This window comes from Kogia breviceps, chromosome 18 (genome assembly GCF_026419965.1).
Source record: "Kogia breviceps isolate mKogBre1 chromosome 18, mKogBre1 haplotype 1, whole genome shotgun sequence".
Taxonomy (NCBI): Eukaryota; Metazoa; Chordata; class Mammalia; order Artiodactyla; family Physeteridae; genus Kogia; species Kogia breviceps.
In genome coordinates this window covers 51137009-51161518 of record NC_081327.1, presented here as the reverse complement: position 1 = coordinate 51161518, position 24510 = coordinate 51137009, and the positions used below count along the sequence as shown (strand labels likewise).

The window sequence follows — 24510 nt, the reverse complement described above, 5'->3', positions numbered from 1 at the left end:
TAATATTTCACTCTTATCTTAATGAAAAGAAAAATATTCCTCCTCTTAGTGTGTATTTTTAGATATGCTGTTAATTGAAATCAATATAATAAAGTTTTTCTCCAGAAAAAACCTTGTCTTTAATGGCCTCCTTCAGAGCCCAGCAGAGATAATTTCTGAAAATGCTTTTATTGTATTTTGTTACAGAACTTTGCTTCAAAAAAATAAGCTTTATTTCTTAGAATAGTTTTATATTCACAGAAAAATTGCAGAGATAGTACAGAGAGTTCTTATATACTTCTCACTTAGTTTCCCCTATTATTAACACTCTACATTGGTATGGTACATTTATCACAATTAACAACTAATGCTGATACATTACTATTAACTAAAGGCCATACTTTATTTACATGACCTTAATTTTTACTAATACCATTTTTTTCTGTTCCAAGATCCCATCCAAGTTACCACATTACGTTTAGTCATCATATCTCCTTAGACTCTTCTTGGTTGTCACAGTTTCTCAGACTTTCCTTGTTTTTGATGAGCTTTTGAGGAGTACTGGTTGGATATTTTGTAGAATATCCCTCAGTTGGGGTTCGCCTGATAACTTCCTCTTGATTAGAAAGGGGTCTTTGGTTTTTGAGAAGAAGACTACAGGAGTAGAGTGCCATTTTCGTCACATCATATCAAGGGTACATACTATCAGCACAACTTATCACTATTTGACCTTGGTCTTGATCACCTGGCTGAGGTTGTGTTTGTCAGGTTTCTCCACTCTAAAAGTAGTCTCCCCCACCCCTTTCCATACTGTGCTCTTTGGAAGGAATTCACTATATGCAGCTCACACCTAAGGAGTGGAGTGTTATGCTCCACCTCCTTGAGTGTGGAGTATCTACATAAATTATCTGGAATTCTTCTGCACAGGAAAATTTGTCTCTTCTAACCCATTTATTTATTTATTCAATCATTCATTTATATTAGTATTTGACTCATGAATATTTATTTTATACTTCGGATATAATCCAATACTACTAAATTTATTTTGTTACTGAAATTTTTCCAGCTTTAGCTATTGGAAGCTTTTTCAGTTGGCTTCTTTGACATACTCCCATCACTGTGGGTTTATTTATTCATTTTGAGTACTTCTTTATCTTCTGGTACTATAAGATATTCTAGGTTCATTTTGTATATTTTCTGCCTTAGTCCTAGAATCAGCCATTTCTCTAAAGTGTCCTGGTTCTCTTTACTGGATAATGAATAATTCTAGCTACCTCCCATTACTTCTCTGTAAACTCCCATTACCAAACCTTGCTTTACTTTTAAAAAAAATCTATTTTATTTAGGTATAGTTGATTTACAATGTTGTGTTAGTTTCTGGTGTACAGCAAAGTGATTCAGTTATATATACATATATGTTCTTTTTCACATTCTTTTCTATTATGGTATATTACAGGATATTGAATATAGTTCCCTGTGCTATACAGTAGGACCTTGTTGTTTATCCATTCTATATATATAATAGTTTGAACCTTGCTTTCCTTTTTATTTTCTTGCTTTACTTTTAAAATAACATTTCCTTAAACAAAATGTCCTGATTCTATAAATGTGTCTATTTATGTGTATGTATATTATATGATCACTGTGGAACATTTAAAAATTCAACAATGTCTATGGAGAAAACCCAAATATCCTTCTATATTCAATCGCTGTTAACATTTTACCACACACACATTGTTACACATTTACACACACACGCACACAGTTTTATGAATAAAACTGTAATCATACTAGATATACTATTTTGTAATCTGCCTTTTCCACTCAACAATGTATAATGAACTTTTCCCCATGTTTGTAACTATTCTTGAAGGTCATGATTTTAATTACCTGAAGAATATTAACCTTTTAGACATGTGCATTTTAATCATTTTTGGTATTATAAATGACTATAATAAATACTCTTACACATGTCATTATATAAATACCTAATTTTTTATTTAGAATAATTTGTGGAAGTTCAATTACTTAGGATTATGACCATTTTAAGGAGAATGATAAACAATGTCAAATTTCCTTCCAGAAAAGATAGCAACAATTTAGCTTCCTACCAACATTGTACATAAGCTGTTTTCTCTACATTCTTAGCAATACCAAGTATTGGACTAATTTTTAAAAATCATTAATTGATTAATTAAAATGACATCTCGCTGTTCTTTTACATTGAATTTCTTTTATAACAAGTGTGTTTGAATAGTCTTTTCCTAAGTTACTTGCCCATTCATATTTCTTCATTTCTATATTGCCTATTAATTCCCTTGCCTTGCCCCTTTTTTTGAGTTAGGTATTTTTATTTTTATTTCAAAATAACATTTTAATATAAAAATCTTTCAAAAACAAAGAAAAATATGAAGAAAAATAATTACGCATGATCTTATCACCCATTCTAAGTTTATTGCTATCATTTCCATTTTGATGTGTCTATTTACCCACCAGAAATCAATATTTTACATTTTCTAAGTGGTTAATTAGAAAAATGGTACTGGACTCCTTGTTTTGTAGCCGCTTATTAATCACTTAATGTTATATCATTAATATTTCCTCAGTCAACACACAATGGTCTTTTTCTACTTTAAAGAAAAGACCTCTTGAGCATGAGTTTCTATCCATCTGTGTGCCTTTTCTGTGGCCATCCTTCGTCAGGAAGTCTGACTCCACTCAACAGGCTGATAAGGACCCAAACCTGGACCATCTCTTAATTCTATGACACCATTCTCTGTGTCACCAGGATTTCTGTAGGATTAGCGTTCACTGACTTCCTGGAATCATGAGCCACTCTGTTCCCTCGAGATGCTTCTGCTGCTACCCTGCTGCCTTGGGGGCACGGCATAAGGACGGATGGCTACTCTCTGCTTTATCTGTACATTCCAATCATACATACAGGCTTGACTCTGAATTCCCCATAGCATAACTAAGATAGTGCTGCAACATTTCACAAAACTGAAGACTTTGAGATAAGAGACATTGAAGACAGAGAAAGTTAAAATTAATTATTGGGCTAGTCTCAAAGACCACTGATCCGAGTTCCTTCACCTGAGTCCCCATCTGGCACTGCCAAGGCCACTTCCTAAACTGGGTAATTCTGGTTGAGGTCCATCTCATTCTCGTTTTCTCCAATGGCTTCCTCTACTGGCTTTCTTTTTCACAGAACCTCAGGTTCCCTCCCCACTGCAGGTACCCATATATCATCTCCCGATTAGTTTTCTGCCATAATGATTGAGAGTTGCCGTGGCTACTCCTCTCAGAAATAAAAATAAACCTGGTGCCCTCCCCACAGGAGTGAGGCTTGCTTTTGGGCACCCTTGATCCCAACAGATTGTAACAATCACTACATTTTCTGAAGTCAAGTTTCAAAAAATTGAAATCCTGCTATAGGCTAGCAAAAATTCAAAAAAGATACAGGCATAAAGATAATCATTGTAGTACCATTTGTAACTGCAAAAGGCTGTCCGTCAACAGTGGGCTGACTGAAAAAACTATGATACTGTCACATCATGGAGTATTATGCAGCTGTAAGAATAATAATTCTAAATAATGCTAAAGAATGATCTACAAGATATGATGATTAGTGAGAAAAGCAAGGTATAGTGCATAGTATACTAACACTTATCTAAGAAATGGGGTATATGAATGTATATGCATTTTTATTTATGTTAAAAAATTCAATAATAAACTATGAAATAAAATGGTTACCTACAAAGGGAGGGAGGGAACAGAGCAGAGGGAAAAGTGGTAGAAGCTAGACTTCACTAAATATACTTTGTTTACAGATTTAATTTTGGAATTATGTAAATATTTATACAATTAAAAAATTAAATAAAAAATAAAAATGTAATCTCTAAACATCAAAATCAAAATGAAAACAAATGACTCTAAGTGTGTAGTGAGCTGGTGGCTTAACCAAGCATGGAGAAGTTATTTCAAGGTCCTATAAGACAAAGAAAAGTGACTGGACATCCCTTGTGGGATATACCCTAAGGACCAAAAGAACTACAAAAAATATTTCTATCTTTGTTCATTGAAAAGGTCTAGAAACAATGATCAATCCATAGCTACAAGTTGATGTTCACTTTATGGCATCTTGATGACATTTCTCAGTGAAAAGAACCAGGGATCATTGGTGAAATGGTAGACTCCAGATCTGGTGCAGGAAGTGGTTATGATACCTGAGTATGTTTTCATACCAGAAAGTGAGGATGCATTCAAAGATTCAAGAACCAACTGCAAAAACAGAACAATTTGATCAATAAGAAGAGAAACAATGACAATGGGGTGAGATATATTAAATATGTTAAAATTCATGAGTTCATCATGACACTAAAACAAATACCATATGATCTTTTGGAGGATGTTGGAGAACCAACTCATAATTTGGAAAACATAAATAAAAGGAAAAAATGAAGAATTTAGCCAGCCTTTCCTGTACAGATATGCCTTAGGGCAACCAAAGAGTTGATCAGGGAAGATTTCATAGAAGTATCCTGATAAATTAGGAAGGAGTGATAAATGACCACCATTTTGCAACACCTAATGAAATGGAACTAGGCAGAGATCACCAGTGGCTGCTAAAATTACAAAAAGAAAGACAAGCAGACACTATGTGCCTTCTGGTGGGAGTGTACAACACCAGCTATGAAGTATTCTTGCCCCCCAAACAAACCCAAATCTAGATGTAGCTACCAGCATGTAGGAGATACTAGGTACAGAAGCACATGCTAAATGACACTGCTGGCAAATGCTCTAGTTCTTCCAACAAATAAATTGCAAGAAAAAAGAGGCAGGGGTCACAAACCAACTGTGAAAAAGTATTTATGAGACGACTGGGGAAATTTGGACATCAACTGAATATTTGATGATATCAAAGTATTAGTGTTAATCTAGGTGCGATGGTGGTGTTGTAGTTACATGATACCTGTCCTTCTATGTTAGAGATATTGACACACTTTCAGATGAAGTGATGTAATTTCTTAGACTTGCTTAAAAATAATCTAGGGCTTCCCTGGTGGCGCAGTGGTTGAGAGTCTGCCTGCCGATGCAGGAGACACGGGTTCGTGCCCCGGTCCGGGAAGATCCCACATGCCGCTGAGCGGCTGGGCCCGTGAGCCATGGCCGCTGAGCCTGCGCGTCCGGAGCCTGTGCTCCGCAATGGGAGAGGCCACAACAGTGAGAGGCCCGCAAAAAAAAAAAAAAAAAAAAAAAAAAAAATCTAGCATGTGGGGTGAGGGAATGGGACAGTAGAGAAGAAATAAGAATGGGCTTGGGCTGGTGGTTTTTGTACCTAGTAATGGGTATGTATCTGCAGGCTTACTGCATTATTCTCTCTACTTTTGCATCGGTTTGGAATTTTTCATGTAAAAAAAAAAAGATTAAAAAAGAAGAAGGAGGGCTTCCCTGGTGGCGCAGTGGTTAAGAATCTGCCTGCTAATGCAGAGGACATGGGTTCGAGCCCTAGTCTGGGAAGATCCCCCATGCCACGGAGCAACAAAGCCCGTGGGCAACTACTGAGCCTGCGCTCTGGAGCCCGCGTGCCACAACTACTGAAGCCCGCACACCTAAAGCCCGTGCTCTGCAACAAGAGAAGCCACCGCAATCAGAAGCCTGCACACAGCAAGGAGGAGTAGCCCCCGCTCGCCGCAACTAGAGAAAGCCTGCGTGCAGCAATGAAGACCCAACGCAGCCAAAAATAAATAAATAATAAATGTATTTAAAAAAAAAGAAGGAGAAGAAGAGGAGGAGGAGGAAAAGAGGGAGAAATACCCTTGTACGTCTTCTTCAGTACTAAATTTCTGTCCCCTTAGGGTTCCTCCAGAAGCTTGTGGTGAACAAAGAGGCTCTCAGGTCCTGTGTAAGGGCCTCTGAGCATTTATTTCTGGGCTCCTCTTGGGGGGACTTTGTGATTGAGAACATACACACTCACCTCCTATAATGTAGGAACCATGCTGTCTATTTAGAAAAGAAACATTTCCATATATTCAAAGATGCAACTTTACTCACAACAGAGATAGCCTTTTACACAATTCTGTAGAATTGCAATTCTCAAAGAGTGGTCCAGGTCCCTCAGGATCCCTGAAATCATTTGGGGGATTCATATGGTCAAAACTATTTCCATAATAATACCAAGATATTTTTGCCTTTTTCGCTCTCATTCTCTCACTAGTGTATGGAGTACTTTTCTAGAAGTTTCATGATTCTAGACAACTATTCCTCTGGTGGCTAACAAGAGTGTGTGCTTGTGTGTTATTTTTGTGTGTGAACTCCTGTTTTAAAATTTTTTCAACTTAATATCTAATACAGTGAATAACAGTAGACACATGTAAACACAAGCTCTGTGGCGTTCCCAATCTTCCTGAAGAGTGTCAATGGATCTTGAGAGCAAAAGTTGAGATCCTCTGATAGAGCTTAGTCACCTGAAGCTACACTGATAGACATATCTGCTTCACAGTCATGTCATTGATATACTATGTACAAAAAAATTGCATTTTGATCTTCTTAGACAAAGGAGTGTTGGGCCAATAAATTTAAGTCCACTTTCCTTCTTCTTACAACACACACACACACACACACACACGCACACACGCACACACACACACACAACTAAAAAACGGATACTTTTTGCTTCCCAATACTCACCCATTTCCTACTCCAAGATTTCAAAATCACAGGACCAATTTCTTAGTTAAGGCTTAAAGCCAAACACTTGGGTTTTCTTTCTCCCCGGTGGTCTCTGCAAGAAATAACTTTTTCCTGTGCACATAGCCCACAGGGAGTCTGGGCCTACTTCAGGCAACAGAACGTCTACCTTCCCTTTCTGGAGCATATCTCCAGGGTTATGACCTTTATTTCTTACATCTGTAAAATAGGGCCAATTGTTTCTCTCTTGTTGAAATGATAAAATGATACAATATGCATATAATAATTCAGTTCTGCATACAATGCGTAGAAGAAAAGGCAGATTCACTCCACTGAAAATCACCTGAGTCTGTAAACAGCTCAACATATTTCTTTACTTTTCCTTTAAATTAAGGTCATTCAAAGACTATCTCGGTTGGGTTTCTGGAAGGTCCATCCTTTTCCTTCTCCTTCCCTCTTTTCTCAGCCCCTCTTCCAGCCCCAATATCTGTGGTCTTTTCCAACCCTCAGTTCTTACCTCGGATTCACCCTCTGTTCTTAAGATCTTCAAGGTTCTGAACATGGATAGCGCCTCTGTCCTGCTGGGACAACAGTCGGTCCTTACCGTGTGAGTAGAGCAGACAAGAAAGAGGCGGTGGAAACAAAAGATGGGGAAAGCATGTGGGGACTTCCCTGGCGGTCCAGTGGTTAGGACTCTCTGCTTCCACTGCAGGGGGGCACGGTTTCGATCCGTGGTCGGGGAACTAAGATCCCACGAGTTGGGTGGTATGAACAACAACAACAAAAAACTCACACAAAAGCACGCAGCTCAAGGTAATCGCTCACGAGTGGCCACTGCCATCACTGACTGCACCATTTCAAGAGCTCTTGTCACTTGCAGCAGTCCTCACTCGAACAATCTTTGTACCAATTCACTGACCAACAATTTTGTTTGTATCATCTCTACACGGCCCCTACATTGTCACATGCCTCCTTATCTAGCTTAGGTTCGGTCACCATCATCTTTCATTACAATCACTTCCTTACATATACTCTTAACTCCGTTTCCTCTCTCTCCTTCCATTGAACTCACATGGCAAATCCCACCCTTGCTTAAACGCAATGCCCAGCTTGCCCTGAACAACGGAAAGTTATTGGATAAAGGACAGCCTTGCTGACCGGTCTGACTGGTCTAATTAACTTCTGATCACAGATATCCAGGGCTCCTTCCGTACCTCCCAGCAACACCTCTCTATTTTCCTAGTCAGTCCTCTCTTCTCCCCAAGTCAACTTTTCATATTTTAAAATCTGTCTTCAAACATCTAACACTAGAAAAACGATACATGTTTGGTCTAAATCTAGGTAGCCTGAGGAGTGAAAGGGGGTGTTAATAATACTGGCGGGACAACAGATTAAAAAAGTATTGTTCCAGGCAAATCACATTTCCCTATCTGATACCCCTCACTCTCATCTGACGATTTCGTGGCTCATTTCATGGGGAATATAGGAATACAGTAAGTCCCTTACATATGAACAAGTTTCATTCTGAGAGCGCGTTTGTAAGTCCAACAAAATTAGCCTAGGTGCCCAACTAACACAATCGGCTTTTAGTACTGTGCTGTAATAGGTTTATAATACTTTTCGCACAAATAATACATAAAAAAACAGACACAAAAAATAAAGACAACATTTTTAATCTTACAGTACAGTACCTTGAAAAGTACAGTAGGACAGCACAACAGCTGGCATCCAGGGGCTGGCATCGAGGGAACAGGCAAGAAGAGTTATTGACTGGAGGAGGGAGAGGAGGTGGGAGATGGTAGAGCTGAAGGATTGTCAGCGATAGGAGACAGAGTGCAAGCTGCAATTTCACTAATGCCTTATGTGATTGGACGTGTGAAAACACGTTCGCATCTTTGCAAGTTCGCAACTTGAAGGTCCCTATGTAGGGGACTTACTGTAATAGGAGAGAGCTCCAAACCTGCCAGTGACTTCATATGCAGCCACGCACTTGGCCTGCCTTGTTTTTCCAGAGAATGAGGTATTAGTTTCCTGTGGCTGCCATAATAACTTACCACAAACCTGATGGCTGAAAGCAACGGAAATGTATTCTCTCGCAGTACTGGGGGCTAGAATTCTGAGATCAAAAGGTGCCAGCTGGACCACACTCCCTGCGATGGCTCTGGGGAGGGATTCTTCCTTCCTGGCCTCTGGTGACTGTGGGCAGTCCTTGGCATTCCTTGACTTTTAGACACATTTCTCCCATCATTGCTTCCATTGTCACATGGCATTCTCCCTATTGGTCTCTGTCTCTATTTTAAGGACACTAGTTATTGGTTTAGGGCCAACCTGAATCATGTATGACCTCATCTTAGCTAATTACAAGTCGGGTCATGTTCTGGGGTTCCGGGTGGACACAAATTTTAGGGGGACGCTCTTCAACCCAGTACAGATGGACTCTGTGCTCCTACGTCTAGTCCCTCCACTTGGGCCTTTTGCATCCCTTCTCCGTTGGCCTTTTCAAGCACCCTGTTCCTGCAATGCTTCTCTTTACTGCATAACCATTTCCTCATTACTGTGTCATTCCTATCATTCTACCGACATGTTGTCATATCATCTGTATTAAAACCCCTTCCTGCATCTGATGCCCCCCTCCATCTACTGACCCACTTCTCTGCTGTTTATAGCAAAAGGCCTTGAATGAGTAACCTGGGCTCACCATCTGCACTTCCTCTCTGCCTAAGTCTCTTGAACTCACTTCAGTCTAACTTTCAACTTTCCTGCTCCACCAAAACGGGTCCTGTCAGGGCCACCAAAGATCTCCACGTTGCCAGATGCTATGATCAGTCCTCTTCTCACCCAGCCTCCCACAGACATTTAATGATCTGTCCTCTGTCTCTCACTTGGCTTTGGGACACAACACTCTCTTGATTGCCTCCTATTTTAATCACCCCATCTCAGACTCCTTTGCTGGTTCCTCACCCTCGTCCTGACCTCTAAATGCTAAACTGCTCTAGGCCTCCATCCTAGGCCCCCTTTCCTTCCAGGTCTGTGCCCAGTCCTTACCATTTGTGTGCTGACCACTGCCACCATATCTAGCCTCAGTTTCTGATTCACATTATTGAATCCCCACTCATGTCCACTTGGATGTCTAAACATATCTCACAATTAGCATGTTCTAAAACTGAACTATTGATTTCCCCACACCCAGGCCTAATACAAATACAAATACAAATACCTACCAAATACATTTCTCCCCAGTTTTCCACATCTCAGTAAATGACACCTCCATTCTCCCAGACACTCAGACCAAAAGTTTAGGATTCTTCGAAGTTCCTCATAGCCCCCTTATCCCCCTCTACACCTCCCATCCAACCACTTCTCTTTGTCTTGACACTTTCCCTCTTAGTCCACACCACGAGGATCTTACACCTGGACTTCTGGCATGGTGTCCAGCAGCCCTCTTGTTCCTCTTCATTCCAGTCTCTACCCAGGAGCCAAGTGAGCCAGCCATATCGTCCCCTTCTTCACAGCTTCCCCAACGACCTCTCACGTCACTGAGAGTGGAATCTCAATTCTTTACATGGCCTACAAGCTCCTATCTATCTGTCTATCTATCTATCTATCTGGTCCTTGGTTAGCTCTCGGACCGACCTCTATGTGTGCTCTTGGTCACTCAGCTTTAGCCACCTTGCTTCATGGCTGGACCTTGAACATACCAAGCTTCTTCAGCCCCAGGGCTTTGCCTTTGCTGTTTTCTCTCTCTGACATTCTCTGTCCTCTGATTTGGTTTGTGTTCTCTTTAACTTTCTTTTGCGTTTCAGCTCAAATGTCATCACCTTAGTGAGATCTTAGCTAACCACCTTATCTAAACCAGTATGCTCTTCCAAGCATACACCCGTCTCAGTTCCTTTCTGTCTCTTTACCTGGCTTCATTTTTCTTTGTGGTTATCAGTCCATGAAATAATATTACATATGTATGGTTTTTTTGTTTTTTGTTTGTTTGTTTGTTTGCATTACGTGGGCCTCTCACTGTTGTGGCCTCTCCTGTTGTGGAGCACAGGCTCCGGACGCGCAGGCTCAGCAGCCACGGCTCACGGGCCCAGCCGCTCCGCGGCATGTGGGATCTTCCCGGACCGGGGCACGAACCCGTGTCCCCTGCATCGGCAGGCGGACTCTTAACCACTGCGCCACCGGGGAAGCCCTGCATACGTATGTTGTTTTCTTGTTTTCTTCACTGTCTCCTCCACTGTACTGTAAGCTCCTTGAGGGCAGGGCATTATTAGTTTTGTTCAGTGAGAATAATAACTAACATGCTGTAGACACTGAATAAGTATGACTTTACTTCAATTACTATTGTTATTATCATTATTATTACCACTGAAGTAAAATGTTTTAAAATTAATGCTAAAAGTAAAGTTTAGTTAGTAACAAGGGTTTCTATGTGGCTTGAAAACAATACTCAGTTTGAAGGTTTAATTTGATTTAATGACTTTCTACAGGAATCTTGAACATTCAAAGATATTAGTGACACATACAAGTTTGAAACTGGTAGTAGTAGTTGTAATATTAATTATAACAGATACCATTATTCAGCCGTTATTAGTGGCAGGTGCCTTGCATGGATTGTCTTATCTAATTCTCCCAAAACTCTATGGGTTATCTATCACCTCAGTTTAAAGATGTAGTGTGGTGGTTTTAAAATATGTCCACAAATTCTTTGATGGTCCTCCCTTTAGAAGGCGGAAGCTAATTCATCTCTCCTTGAGTGTGGGCTCAGCTAAGCTGCTTCTGAATCCCTAACCTACAGAAACTGTGAGAGAAGAAATACCTTTTTTTTTTAAGCCACTAAGTTTTGGGGATATTTTATCGTGTAGCAATAGATAACAAATACTTTTGGAACTGGAAGGACAGAGAGCTTAAGTAAAGAGCGTCACAGCATACACCTAGCAGTGAGGATGCAGGAATTGGAACCCAGGCGATCTGAATCTGGAGCAGAAATGTTCAACCACCCCACTACACAGGAGGTCAAGATCAGGTCTCAAGTGATATCAGAAGGAGAAGATTGCCGCTTTCTGATGTGGCAGTGGCTCTGTCAGGGCAGTGGATACAATCCATCCTTGGATATTAAACTGGCTGTTCTTGGTCTGTTGCAAGGCCATGTTCTAGGCAGCCATTGCCCTTGCTTCTAAGTTCCCTTTCTGCCCCAGGCTTGCTCTAGAATATAGTGAATATCTATCTTCCCAGCATCCATTCTCCCGTTCCTCTGGGCTTCTGTTCATCCTCAGTTCCAAGCAGGTAATGCTGGTAAAGCAGCCAGTCATTCCACTCTTCCTGCCCCATAGGTGGGCATGTGACTTAAGCTGAGCGCTGTCAGTGATTGGCTACAGTAATTGGGCCAAGACAAGAACATATGATGTACATCAGCCAAGCAGAGCCTTTCCCTGGGATTTCGAAATACTCCATGAGGTCTCTAAGCTGGGATGATGTGAGCTGCCAGGTGCCATATTCTCAGATGCCAGGAGGAAGTCCATCTTCAACAGGAAAGGGTCCAGCATGGGATGGAGAGGCAGAGAGAGAGACTCCATTTGATATACTCGGAGACCTTGAATCCAGCGAACGCTGAGAGCAATTCCATCTTTTTCTAATCTACGTGAGTCAATAAATTCTCTCCTTGTTTTAAATTAGTTTGAGTTTCTATCAGCTGTCCTTGATTATGACTAGTATGAAGAGTCTATCCCACTTTGTGGAAGATAATAGCTATCTTCCATTCTCCGTGAGCAACAATGGTTGTATGTCATCCGAAGAACCTGGAGCAGCTCTGTCCATTGGTTGGGCTGACCTTCCCACAGAGGGTGAAGAACCTTCTCTTCATCCTTTAGGAAGCTTTTCCAGAAGTCAGCAATGGTCTGGGGACAAGCTCAAAATAAAATGGTGTTATGCCCGATGGGGCACTCAGCCACTCAGTTTAAAACCTTAGTCATTGCTGTATCCTTTCTTTCCTTAGTTGCTCACCCCCTCCCTCAATTCCAAACACACACACACACATCCTGTTAGTCATCAAGTCCTGTTGATGTGGTTCAGATACTTTATGGAAGTAGGTGGAGTAACCGTAAGGAAAGTCTGTGGCCAGCGGGTTTTTCCTTCTGAACATCTTGTAAATCCAGTTTTTCTTCTTCATTTCTACCTCTACCACCGTGGTCCACTGCAACTGGTCTCCCTACCTCTAACCTCAACCCCTGCAGCCCATTTTTCATATTTCTTCTAGAATTTGTCTTCTAACACAACTTTTGATTGCCACATGCTTTTGATGGATTCAAAAGTCTTCAAGCAGTTTTCCACTGCGGACTAGCTAAATTGCAATCTTCTTAGCTTGGTATTCAAGACTCCCCACGAACAGAGCCACATTCATTTTCCAATGTGCTGTGACTTCCACGAATCAATCTTCTAGTCTTCTAACACCCATCCCATTGCAGCACTGCCTACCGTCTACACTTACCTCTTTCTCCAAAGTCTCTCCTTTTCTACGAGTCTTCGAGGTCCATTATAACACTATCTCCTCCATAAAATACTCCCCGAGCATGCCAATCCGCAGTTAATATCTCCTTCTCTGAACTCCGTAAACAGTTGTTGTCTAGACGAAGGTTTTTTTCAAACTATGTTCACATCCCCGGGGAGTTCTTGGCCAGCACAAGTGAAGTTTTTGGTGTTTTTGTAAAACTACTGATTGTATATTCAAATTTGGCTGAGCGTATTATTTCTAAACCCAGTTTCTTTCTTGTCTTCTACTTCCAAATTACATCCTCATGCTATGGTGGTGCATTTATTCCCAAGTACAAATTAAGGATCATTATAATTTGTTTTGTGACCTACAGATAGAGAACTGCTTATTATTAATATTATTATTTAAAACAATGCCCATGGGGAAAATATCGGTATGAAAAGGGAAGAGAACTGCTATGACAATCTCCACAGTTTCTAAACCAAATACACTTTCTTATTTATTTCCACACCCTCACCCTTCCCCCCCATCATAGTAATCTGGGATTTAAGCTACAAATTGGTATAAAATCTGTTGTATTGGCATAGTCTACAAACATTCATGGTGTACCCACTCTGCCAGGAATAGGAATAGTGATCACATTGCCATGCTTGTGATACAAAGATAAACAAGCTGCTGCAGGAACAGTTTTCCAGATGGATTCAGTGTGGAAGGACATTCTAGGCAGAGGGAACAGCATATGCAAACTCATGTGTCCTGGAATGAGCCAGACATGAAAGCCCTGTGGTCCAGATTCTGTGGAATTTCTTTTAATTGAAAACTTTGGTGACTTTTAAAAACTTGATAACGTCTGGATTAAACCCTTCCTCTTGTTATAATTCCCCTTTGCCATCTCCCTCTCCATAAGGGCAGTTCAGGGTTCAAGTTCAGACACAAGTAACTTTATGGAATTCTGCTGGGTTAGGCCACTTCATGTATACAGAGATCCTCTCTTCAATTCTCACATACACCTTAAATTGGAGATGGTGTATTACCATCTCCAATTTAGAGATGAGGAAAGCAAGGCTCAGATGGGTAAAGTAACTTGTCCAAAGTCTCACAAATAGGGAAAGAAAGAGGGAGGATGTGAGTTAAGTCCACATCACAGCTGGAGAGAGACCAACTGGGCATTTTTTGGGGCTAGGATGAGGAAGACCTTTCTTCCAATTTCAGAACAGCCTGCCTTCCCAGGTCCTCAGTCAACTGTATCTTTAAACAGAAAGGTGACCACTTGTCCACAATGAAGTAGGAAGAGATAACTTAAGAACTCGTTTGGATTTCAGATTCCCTCCAGCTCTGGAGCCTATCACATAGTAGGAGCTCCTTTTGGCTGAGCGATTGAATCCGCCTCACATGCGCGTGGTTCATCTCTCCACTTGGATTCAAACTCCCTTATGGGCAGGGTCCCCGTCGTGCCTACCAGGGACACGGTGCAGTTGGGTAGACGTTGGAAGATGTTTGTTGAATAATGGATAAGTGAATGAATGGGGGCTGGGAGTGGTTGAGGGAAGGCCACGCCCGGCTCTAAAGACTTTCCAGGGTTGACCAGGGTGCAGTCCTGGCTCTCTCGGGAGCCTCTGGATGGGCCACTGCGTTCCTCCTCCTGTGGCCTCCCCATCTCACTAACCAGACTGGAGGGAGGGGCTATGCAGCTGGGGAGGGGCCGCGACTCCCCCGGCGGCGCCCACTCCCTCGCGGGGGTTGGGTGGGGGCCGGCCGAGCCTGCCGGCGGCCCCTTCCCCGCCGCGCCCCGAAGCCCTCTACCTGCCTCCGGCCGCCCCTTCGCAGCCGGGGCCGGGTGCGCCCGGCGGGTACCTGGCCCGCCACCCCCGGGGGGCCCCGCCGGCCGCCTCCAGGGCTGGCCCGGGGCGCCTGGGCGGGCCCAGGCGCTCCCCGGCTCCGGGACTGGTCCCCCGGGGCGCGGCCGGGCAGCCGCCCCCGCCCCCCCGCCCGGGGGGCCGGGCCGGGCTCCCGGGGGGCGGGGACTCGCCCAGTGGCAGCAGCGTCCGGGCCGGCGGCGGGCGCGGGGCGGCTTCCTGCAGGCGGCGCCGGGGCGAGCCGTTGCCCGCCGCAGCCACCGCCGCCGGGTCGCTGGGTCGTGGGGGCCGCGGCGCTCGGGCCGCGTCTGTGCCTCCCGGGCGCGCTGCGCGGCCGTCGCTGCTGCCCGCGCTCGTGCCGCCGCCGCCGCCGCCGCCGCCGCCGCTGCCGGTTACGCCAGCCCCGCCGCCGCCCGCTCTGATTCTGCGCATAGGCAGCCCCCAAGCCTGTCATTCTGCAAAAACACAGTTTACTCAACACACCACACACACACTCACACACACACGCGCGCACACACACACGCGCACACTGCCCCCCTCGCGCACACGCACGGAGGGCGCGAGCGAGCAGACGCGCACACCCGGCGAGCCAAGTTCCGCAGCCTGGCATGGCTTCTGGGGACCTTTACGAGGTACGGGGACGTGGGTGCGCGGGCCGGCCCCAGCCCGCGGGCGGCGGGCGGCGGGCGGACGGCGGGGACCGGGCCGGGGCCGGGGCCAGGCGTGAGCCGGAGTTGCCGAGCCCGCGGCGGCGGCGGCGGCCGGAGGGCGGCGGGGGCCGGGCGCGCCTCCCGCCCGCCGCCCGCCCGCCCTCCCGCGGCGCCCGCGCCCGCTCCCTCTTTCTCTTTCTCTCGCACACACACTCTCTTACTCCATCTACTTTGCGGCCTTGGAGGGGAAGGAGGAAGCCGGGCGGAGCCGGGGCGGGGGAGGTAGCGGTCCCGGGGAGGTGTTTCTCGCCCGACGAGCCGCCTCGAGTGCAGAAAGTACAGGTAAAAGTCGGCGCCGGACCTGCCGGGAATGTGAGGGGCCGCGCGGCGGCCGGCGGGGGTGCGGGGCCGGGGGTGCGCGGCCCGGGCTGGGCCGGGGGCGCGGGAGGGGATGGGGGCGGGCCGACGGAGCGGAGCCCGGCCGGGCCGAGGCGGGGTCCTGGGGGGGCGGCCGCGGAGGGGGCGGCCGGGTGGGGAGTTCGGGAGGCACCCGCCAAACCGCTCCCCGGGGCCACCAGGCCAACTCCCCCTTCCTCCCACCTGCTGCCCCCGCCACCGGCTCGGGGCTGGGGCGTGGGGGCGGTCCTTGCGGGTGTCGTGCTCACTGGGGGCGAGAGGGGGCGCTGTAGAGGGCCCTCGGTGGAAGGAAGAGCACATGGAAGGCGGAGGTGGGTGGTAGCACGTTGCTAGAGGACACGGGATGTGAGCCCAGCTTCCAACGCTCTACGTCACCCTCGGTGGATACCTGTCTCCAGGTCCACACAGGTTAGTGGCCAGCATCGGATACTTGGAAAGCGTCTCAAAAGTGCTCAAGGAAGACATTAGTCTGGCATCTTTGAAACAGTGGAGAAATAACCATGGCCTCTGGGAGCTAGGTTTTACTAGCTCTGGACACAACAGCTACTGCTTTTGGATTCCCGACAAGTGGACAAAACAAGAAGCAACCCCCTTTCCCTGGGGAGAATGCCCGAAAGAGCTGTTGGCCCCAAGAGAAGGTTCAGGATAAGGAAGCTAAGAGACCTGCCATCTTCAACCCGAAGGCCAGCTGATCCTCCAAGAAGCAAGTCAGAGTTCAGCCTGGACCTGGACTCCCCTGCACGTAAATCGATTAACACTAGCCCTGGTTCTCAAGGCTTTTGGTTAAATTAAGATAAGCACCCCAAAGGATGGAATTAGCCTTCTGGGTAGGAGACCACAGGGTGATTCACCCACAGTGAGCTTTTTTCCTCTGGGCTTTCTGGACAGCTGAAGCTTTTTCAGATGGTGGATTTGCTGGCAGGTGTGAGAGAGCAAGAGTGGAGAACAGGCAAGGTAGCATCTCAGCTCCCTGTGCGTCCAGGGTCTTTTGGATGATTCTGGACTTGGTGAGGCCCTGCCAACAACCAGCACTAGCTTAGCAAGCTTGTGTTTGTGAGCCACCTTGGAAGCAGAACCTCCAGCCCCAGTCAAGCATTCAGATGACCACAGTGCTGGTGAACATATTGACTGAAACCCCATGTTATTTGCCGGGGCTGAACCATCCAGATAAGATGTTCCTGGGTTCCTTGGAAGAATAATGCAAGTTGACCTCTTCTCTATCCTACTGCCTTCCTCATCCCTGTGCTGACAGAGAAGGTGAAGTTGGGTAGAGACCTGGTGAAGAACTTTGGCAGATTGTGCCCAGTAGTTGAAGCATCCCAATAAAATGGGATGTTTGATTGAGCTTCCCAAAGTATAACCACCACTCTTAGGACATTGGCCAAAAGTAGATATTGTTCAGGGGCAAAGCTCATCTTGCTGGGAGTATGGATTTTTCTACCCATTGATCTCGAGTCATCTTAGAGCTGCTGACCTTGCCTGGTGAAAAGCTGCATCAAGAGGGAATTAAGAGGACATTTTAGGAGCTGTCAGTATTTCTCCATTTAAAGTTTGGAACTTATGAACCTTCTGGGGATAATTTCTTGTTTAATGATATCTGAAAAGCCCTCCTTAACATGGGTAATTATAGTTGCCAGATGAGTCTGTTAAGAGGGGAGTTTTCACACCTGCCTTGGAAGTATCTTAGCACCTCACCGAGTTCTTATTGAAGTTCAGTAAACAAGACAATAATAATAATTACTTCTGTGATAGTAGGTAATTGTACTAGATGTAAGATAGTTTTCCTGTGGCTGATTATTTGCACAGTCTTTACTAAAAGGGCTAAATTGCATTATGAGTATATAACCAATGTCAACATTTTTATAGCCTGTGTCTACATTACAGAACACATACTGAGGAATTTAATTTGTTGACCAAATTTAGCTTTAAAAACAATTAAGAAGTGCTAACTGTACATTAGCATATATATTTGTAAAACTGTTGTGTGTGCAAAAAATAGGATGTTGATTTAAGGACAAATCTTGGAATATCCAGTACATTGCTTGACCTTTAAAGGAAAAAAAAAGAGGAAAACTGATACCATTCTCAATTATGATATTACTTTAATTAAATATTATACTCAATGGTATGTAAAATGGCTTCTTATAACCTCTGACCAAGAACCCACATTTTGAGTGGGCAAGAACTATTACATTTGTAATTGATTTATTTCACCTGTGTGTCTGCTGACACTATCCTTGACCTTTCATGGTGAAGATGTGATTTGGATTGTAGAGATTCTTCAACTTCTCTTTGGTGCTTCAGACAATGAAATTATGAAGAGTAAACCTTCCCTGAGTAGCGTCTTTTAAGGAATAGGTGCTAATTTTAAAGACGCCAACAAATGACAACTTTGTTTATGTAATGGCACTCTTCAGTCATAATGAAGAAATGTGGAATCAAGCTCAGTTTCCAAAATTTTGGTTCTCGATAGATTATTTCTCTTATACAGAGTTCTCATCATCGTCCGGTATATTATAGCCATCACCTATAGGAAGGTGATCTTAAATATGGTTGAGCATTTTAAAATCAGATAATCTAGATGCAAAATGAAATTCCTTATCCAGATGCTCTGGTCTACATTTTGTTAAACGTAAGAGTCATAAAATGGTAATCTGTGAGCCACGTCTAGGCTATCTGTGTGTTTTGCCTCACCTTGATGGCAGGTAAGAGAATTGGATTTGAGTGCCTTTCGATGGGGCATGTGATGTCTAGTTTATAATTGTCCCAGTGCTCCCTCTTAGCAGGTACCCTTTCTGTTCACTCTTAAATTACTTATCTGGCTCCAGTAGGCATTAGAGTTTGTAGCTGCAGGATGCTCGTCAACATTCGCTAAGATGCTCAGGTATCAGGAAGACATATTCGGTGGAATAAGGGGCCCAGTTGTCTTGTGCGTCTCTGTGTCCTTGCACATTCAGATAGTTGTTCACTGAATCACTGAACAGAAGACTGACTTAAGTATAGGTAAAGTACCTTGTCTGACCTTGTGATGCTTGTGTTGAGCGCTACTCTCTGTTCTCTTTTCTTCTCTGGCTTGTGGTCTCTCCGTGGTGGTAATACCATGTGTAGGGGTGGCTCTCAGTTCTCTCTGAAAGGAAGTGTGACTGAGTCGCCTTCCAGAGAGCTAGCCGGTTATTCACTAAAAGATGCATTCATCGAATGCTTCTAAGCTTCAACCATGTGGCTTTCCCTGTGGCTGTTGGGTGGTATTTTGTACTCTCTCCCATGTGATTAGCTGACATTATGGAGGAGGTCTCCACTTTGTTGGCAGAAAGGTTCAAAGAGAATGCTGTACGTCTATAGAGAAGGTCAGTAGTGGCCAAGTTGAAATTTATCGAGATGGACTTAGCAGTGTCAGTTCCTGATGTTTGTCAACATTCTGTTGATTTATATTTCCAAAGTTCTATCTTAAAAGGATCAAATGTGCTGTGTGGTTTTTTTTTTGGGGGGGGATTGATATGCATGCATATATCCATATCTAATAAATACATATGTGTTTATGTCATATGTATATAATATATACATATATATGTTTATATAATATGTGCATAATAATAATGTGTATATATTTTAAAAAATACTGCTTTCATTTCATTCCAAATAAAATAAATAACAATAATAATAGGATTTTAGTTTTGTTGAAAGAAATTTACTCTAGTTAAAAATCGATGCTGCTAGCACAGGGAGATCAGCTCAGTGCTTTGTGACCACCTAGAGGGGTGGGATAGGGAGGGTGGGAGGGAGATGCAAGAGGGAAGAGATATGGGAACATATGTATATGTATAACTGATTCACTTTGTTATAAAGCAGAAACTAACACGCCATTGTAAAGCAATTATACCCGAATAAAGATGTTAAAAAAAATCGATGCTACTGCGTGATGAACACTGGTGTCTCTGCCATAGCGCTACATACGCACCCTGCGTCCTGCAAAATCACGCACTGAAAATAACAGGCTTATGGGAAAAACAGGATTGAGGCCGACTGCTGAAAACATTTGGAACTTCGTAACCAGGAACAAAAGCAAAACCAAATCTAGTAAAAATACAGCTCAGTTAAATCTCCACCTGGCTGGTGTTTGCCCTCACCAGGTCAGTCCATCCTTTACAGCCTTCAAATTGGGCTTGTGCTTCTTTCTTCTCTCTGTAGATCACAGACGTCATTCTCTTCTAATAGAGACCATTTTCACTGAAATTAAATCTGGCCCGGAGCGTAGCCCTCTGCATTCATCTGTATAGGGAGAAATCTTTCTGTAGCTTCTTCATCTGTAATTTGCAGCATTGCTAGGCAAGTTAAGATGGTGGAAAGGTAGTAGTGCTTGATGCCACGATAGGCCCCTACTCGTATTAAAGGAAGGCACTTGAGTGCGTTTCCAGCTTTGTTCTAAGGTCTTCAAACATCTTTGTCTTTCTCTTTGCTTGTGAGAGCTCTTTCCTATGATGGCTTAAAAATATTAACAAACTATGAAAATCACATAAGAATCAACACAACTTGTTATACTGGCATATTCTCCTACTTACCACTCGTGTCTGAGTTGTAGTCACAGAACAAATGGTCAGTGATAAAACTTCTTGAATCTCTGTACCAGTATTTGCAGGGGCAGATATCATCAAAGAAAATATATCGGATGAGTTGAATTGATTTCTTGGCACATGGTAGGCACCTGAGAAATATTGAATGGGTGTATGATTCTCCCAGCTTTTGAAAGTTATTTTAAATTATCCCATGTGGGTAGATATCCGCTTGTTTTCAAGTAGTATAGACTTTTATGTGAAGTCATTCTTCATCACATAAGATCATTTCTTCAGGGGCTTAAACTGTCCTTGAAAAGAGTTTATATGGCTTCTTGCAGCCTGATGAGTTGATAAGGGATGCTTCGGGCATGGTAATTAGCAAAGATCTTAAGTATTGGAGGCACATTTAGCTTCCAAAGGTGTGGGTCCTTTTCGGCATCTCTTGGATGGTGAAGAGAGGTGTAGATGTGGCTGAATTCATAGCACCATCATTCATTTGCTCATTTCACGTAAATAGAACACCAAATATATCCCAGGCACTATACTAGGGAAACATGAGATTATGCTCCCTGGACCTATGGTCTAGTGCAAGACATAGTTAAGAAGGTAGGCAGTTTGCAGTGCTGTGGGAAGAGTGTTAGTACAGGGCAAGATCGGGTTCTCTAGGACCATGGGAGGACCAGCCTTGGGGGAATGAGAGAAGGCTTTCCAGAGGAAGTGATGACTATGGAGAACTTTGAACTAGGAAATGAGCATGATCAGGTTTGCAGGACTTATCAAGAATATTTATCTTTTCTGTTTTTGAAAGCAATTTATATTTATTGTTGCATCTTGGAAAAATACAAGTATAAAAAATTATAATACCTAAGGTAACTTATTATACATTTAGCATACACTTGATGTTTATTAAATACTAATGTAATATCTGAATTAATTAAAATGATAGCTTTCTTGGTATAGATAACAAATATAAGAGTGAAATTACTTTCTGTACATATTTATGTAATTAAAGTATCAAATTGGAACGTAGGGTACCTATTGTGTTATAACCCTTTTTTATATATGTATGCATACGTACGTACATGCATATGTATACAAAATGAGCATTTCCTTCTATCTTAAAATATTACTCTATATTGTGATTTTTTTTTTTTTTTTTTTTGGGGGGGTACGCGGGCCTCTCACCGCTGTGGCCTCTCCCGTTGCGGAGCACAGGCTCCGGATGCGCAGGCTCAGCGGCCATGGCTCACGGGCTTAGTTGCTCCGCGGCATGTAGGATCTTCCCGGACCGGGGCACGAACCCGCGTCCCCTGCATCGGCAGGCGGATTCTCAACCACTGTGCCACCAGGGAAGCCCTATATCGTGATTTTTAATGACAGGCCAATTTTCACTTGAATACATGCACTATTTTGTGTATAACTGATCCCCTGTTGTTGGACATCTAGATTTTTTTCCATTTATAAACCATTTAAATATTGCTGTTATTAACCTCCATGAACATAATTATTTGTCTTCCTATCTTATTATTTTCCTGAGGATAAATTCTGAGAAGTGAAATTTCTAGGTTGAAGAATGCTAACATTTTTAACACTGTTGATACCTCATCTTAGATTGCCCCTCAGAAATGGACAGTGAATTAGTTTGGAGGAAGACTACGAGTATGGTGGCCAGTTAATATGCTCGTTCAGTAATTGAAACGGCTGACATTGGTGACTTGAACCAAAGGAGTGGTAGTAGAGATGGAGAGAAACGGTTAGAATCGAAAGATTTAAAAAGAATCGACATAATTTGGTATACCAGTCAGGATTTTGTTTGGCTGCTTATAATAGAAAATGTACAGTAACAGGGGCTTAAACAAGGTTTATTTTCTTACACGAGGTAAACTTGGAGTTAGGCAGTCCAGGGTTAGTGTGATGCTCCATGAACTTCTCAGGGTGTCAGGCTCCTTCTGTCTCTTTCATCTTCAGCTGTGGCTTCTACCCTTAAGGTCACTGCTTGATCGAAGGTGGCTGTGGAGCTCTAGCCATCTTTTGTGTAAGAGGTGATCTAAGGTGGCCATGGAGCTCTAGCCATCTTTTGTGTAAGAGGTTGGTGGAAACAGGAGGGAGGGAGGGAGGGGCAAAATTTCAGTCATCCTCTATAAACAGCTGCTGGAAGTTCCGTGCAATCCTGCTTTCATCTCATTGGCCTGAATAATTATATGGTCACACCTAGCTGCAAAGGAGGCTGGAAAATATGATTTTCAGCTGTACTCTCCTCTTCCCTGCTCAAGTAAGACTTGATTGACAGTGTGTAGGAACTGAGGGAAAGGCAGGAGTTGTGGGATAACTTCGTGGTTTCTGTTTTGGTCCATCAGGTGGATGGTGGAACCAGTCATGGAGGTAGAGACCCGAGGAAGAAGCATTGAGTGGAGGAAGTGGGGACGGTGGACAGGACAGTGAGTTCAGAGTGTTTGTGGGACATCCAGGTATAGAGGTTCATAGCAGTAGGTCATGTGAGTCTGAGACTCAAAAGCATTATCTGTCATGGAGATAGAGATTGGAAATCATTAGTGTATAGATTATAATGAAAGCCAAAGGACAGGGTATAAACACAAGGAGGGTCCAATGGAGGAGGACTGGAGAAAGTGGACATTTACAGGATGGAAGAAGAGAAAGAAGAAATACAAGGAATAGCAAGAGAGGTAGAAGGAAAAACAAGAGGCTTTGCTGTTATGGAAGGCAGTGGAAAAATGCATTTCATGAAAGAAGGGTCAGCAGGGTCCTTTGGGTGTAATAACCAGTAAGTCATTGGTAACCTTAAGGGGCATCTATTCCATAGAGTGTGCTGGTGGGAGGGCTTGATTGCAGTGTGACAGTGAACGGGGTGTGTGTGTGTGGGGGGGGAATGTGGATGTAGAGACACCTTACGTGGTTAACACTTTCAATAATCTTGAGTGTGACAGCCATAAACAAGAATGAAATAATGCCATTTGCAGCAATGGGGATGGACCTAGAGATCATCATACTAAGTGAAGTAAGTCAGACAGAGGAAGGCATACCATGTGATATTGCTTATACGTGGAACCTAAAACTGTGGTACAAATGAACTTATTTACAAAACAGAAACAGACTCAGACATGGAAAACAAACTTATGGTTACCAAAAGGAAAAGGTGGGGGAGGGATAAATAAGGAGTTTGGGATTAGCAGATACACACTACTATATATACAATAGATAAACAGCAAGGTCCTACTGCATCACACAGGGAACTATATACAATATCTTATGATAAACTTTGTGGAAAAGAATCTGAAAAAGAATATATCACTGTGCTGCACACCAGAAACTAATACAACATGGTAAATCCACTAGTCTTCAATTAAAAAAAAGAATCTTGAGTTTGATAGTGAGGAGAGAGTGAGTGTGGTATCGAGGGGTGAAGTGGGAGAATGGATCAGCCATCTCCATTCTTCTAGTTCTACACGTGCTCTGCTACTTTGGATGACTTGGATAACAAAAAATTGTGATATACGCTTCGGGCTATTGGACTTTCATTCTTAGAAAAAGTGGTTTTCCATGAATTCTATAAACCTCTCTCCTGCTGAACTATGACAGTTGGGTCCAACGTCTTCAGTAATTTTAGATGGAGAGCAAAAGTAGAGCATGTTTCATATCGTCACCCAGAACCTTTCAAAATAAAATTTAATCAAGGAAAAGGTCTTGATATATTGAGTACAAGGAGATAAATTTCTTCATTAATGGGTTTGTTGTACTAGCAAGTCTCTGAGAGGAGAGATCACTGGGGTACTATTGATAAATGAATGTGATGGTGTTTTATGTGTCAGTTATTCAGTCAAACACTAAAATAGGTGTTGCTCTGAGATTATTTTGCAGATGTGATT

General features: G+C 43.4%; 1 protein-coding gene across 2 annotated transcripts in view; it reads left to right on the top strand.

Moving 5' to 3' along the window:
• The window catches only part of CDYL2 (chromodomain Y like 2), a 332309-nt gene that overhangs the window by 135124 nt on the left and 172675 nt on the right, over window positions 1-24510 (top strand). Inside the window, exon 1 of one of the 2 annotated variants that reach the window (XM_059046050.2) lies at window positions 15416-15638. The exons of the other annotated variant lie outside the window; for it this stretch is intronic. Within the exon in view, the coding sequence (XP_058902033.1) occupies window positions 15615-15638 (24 nt within the window). The 5' untranslated portion in view covers window positions 15416-15614. Of the gene's footprint in view, window positions 1-15415; window positions 15639-24510 lie in introns of those variants that run through there. 2 annotated transcript variants of the gene reach the window in all.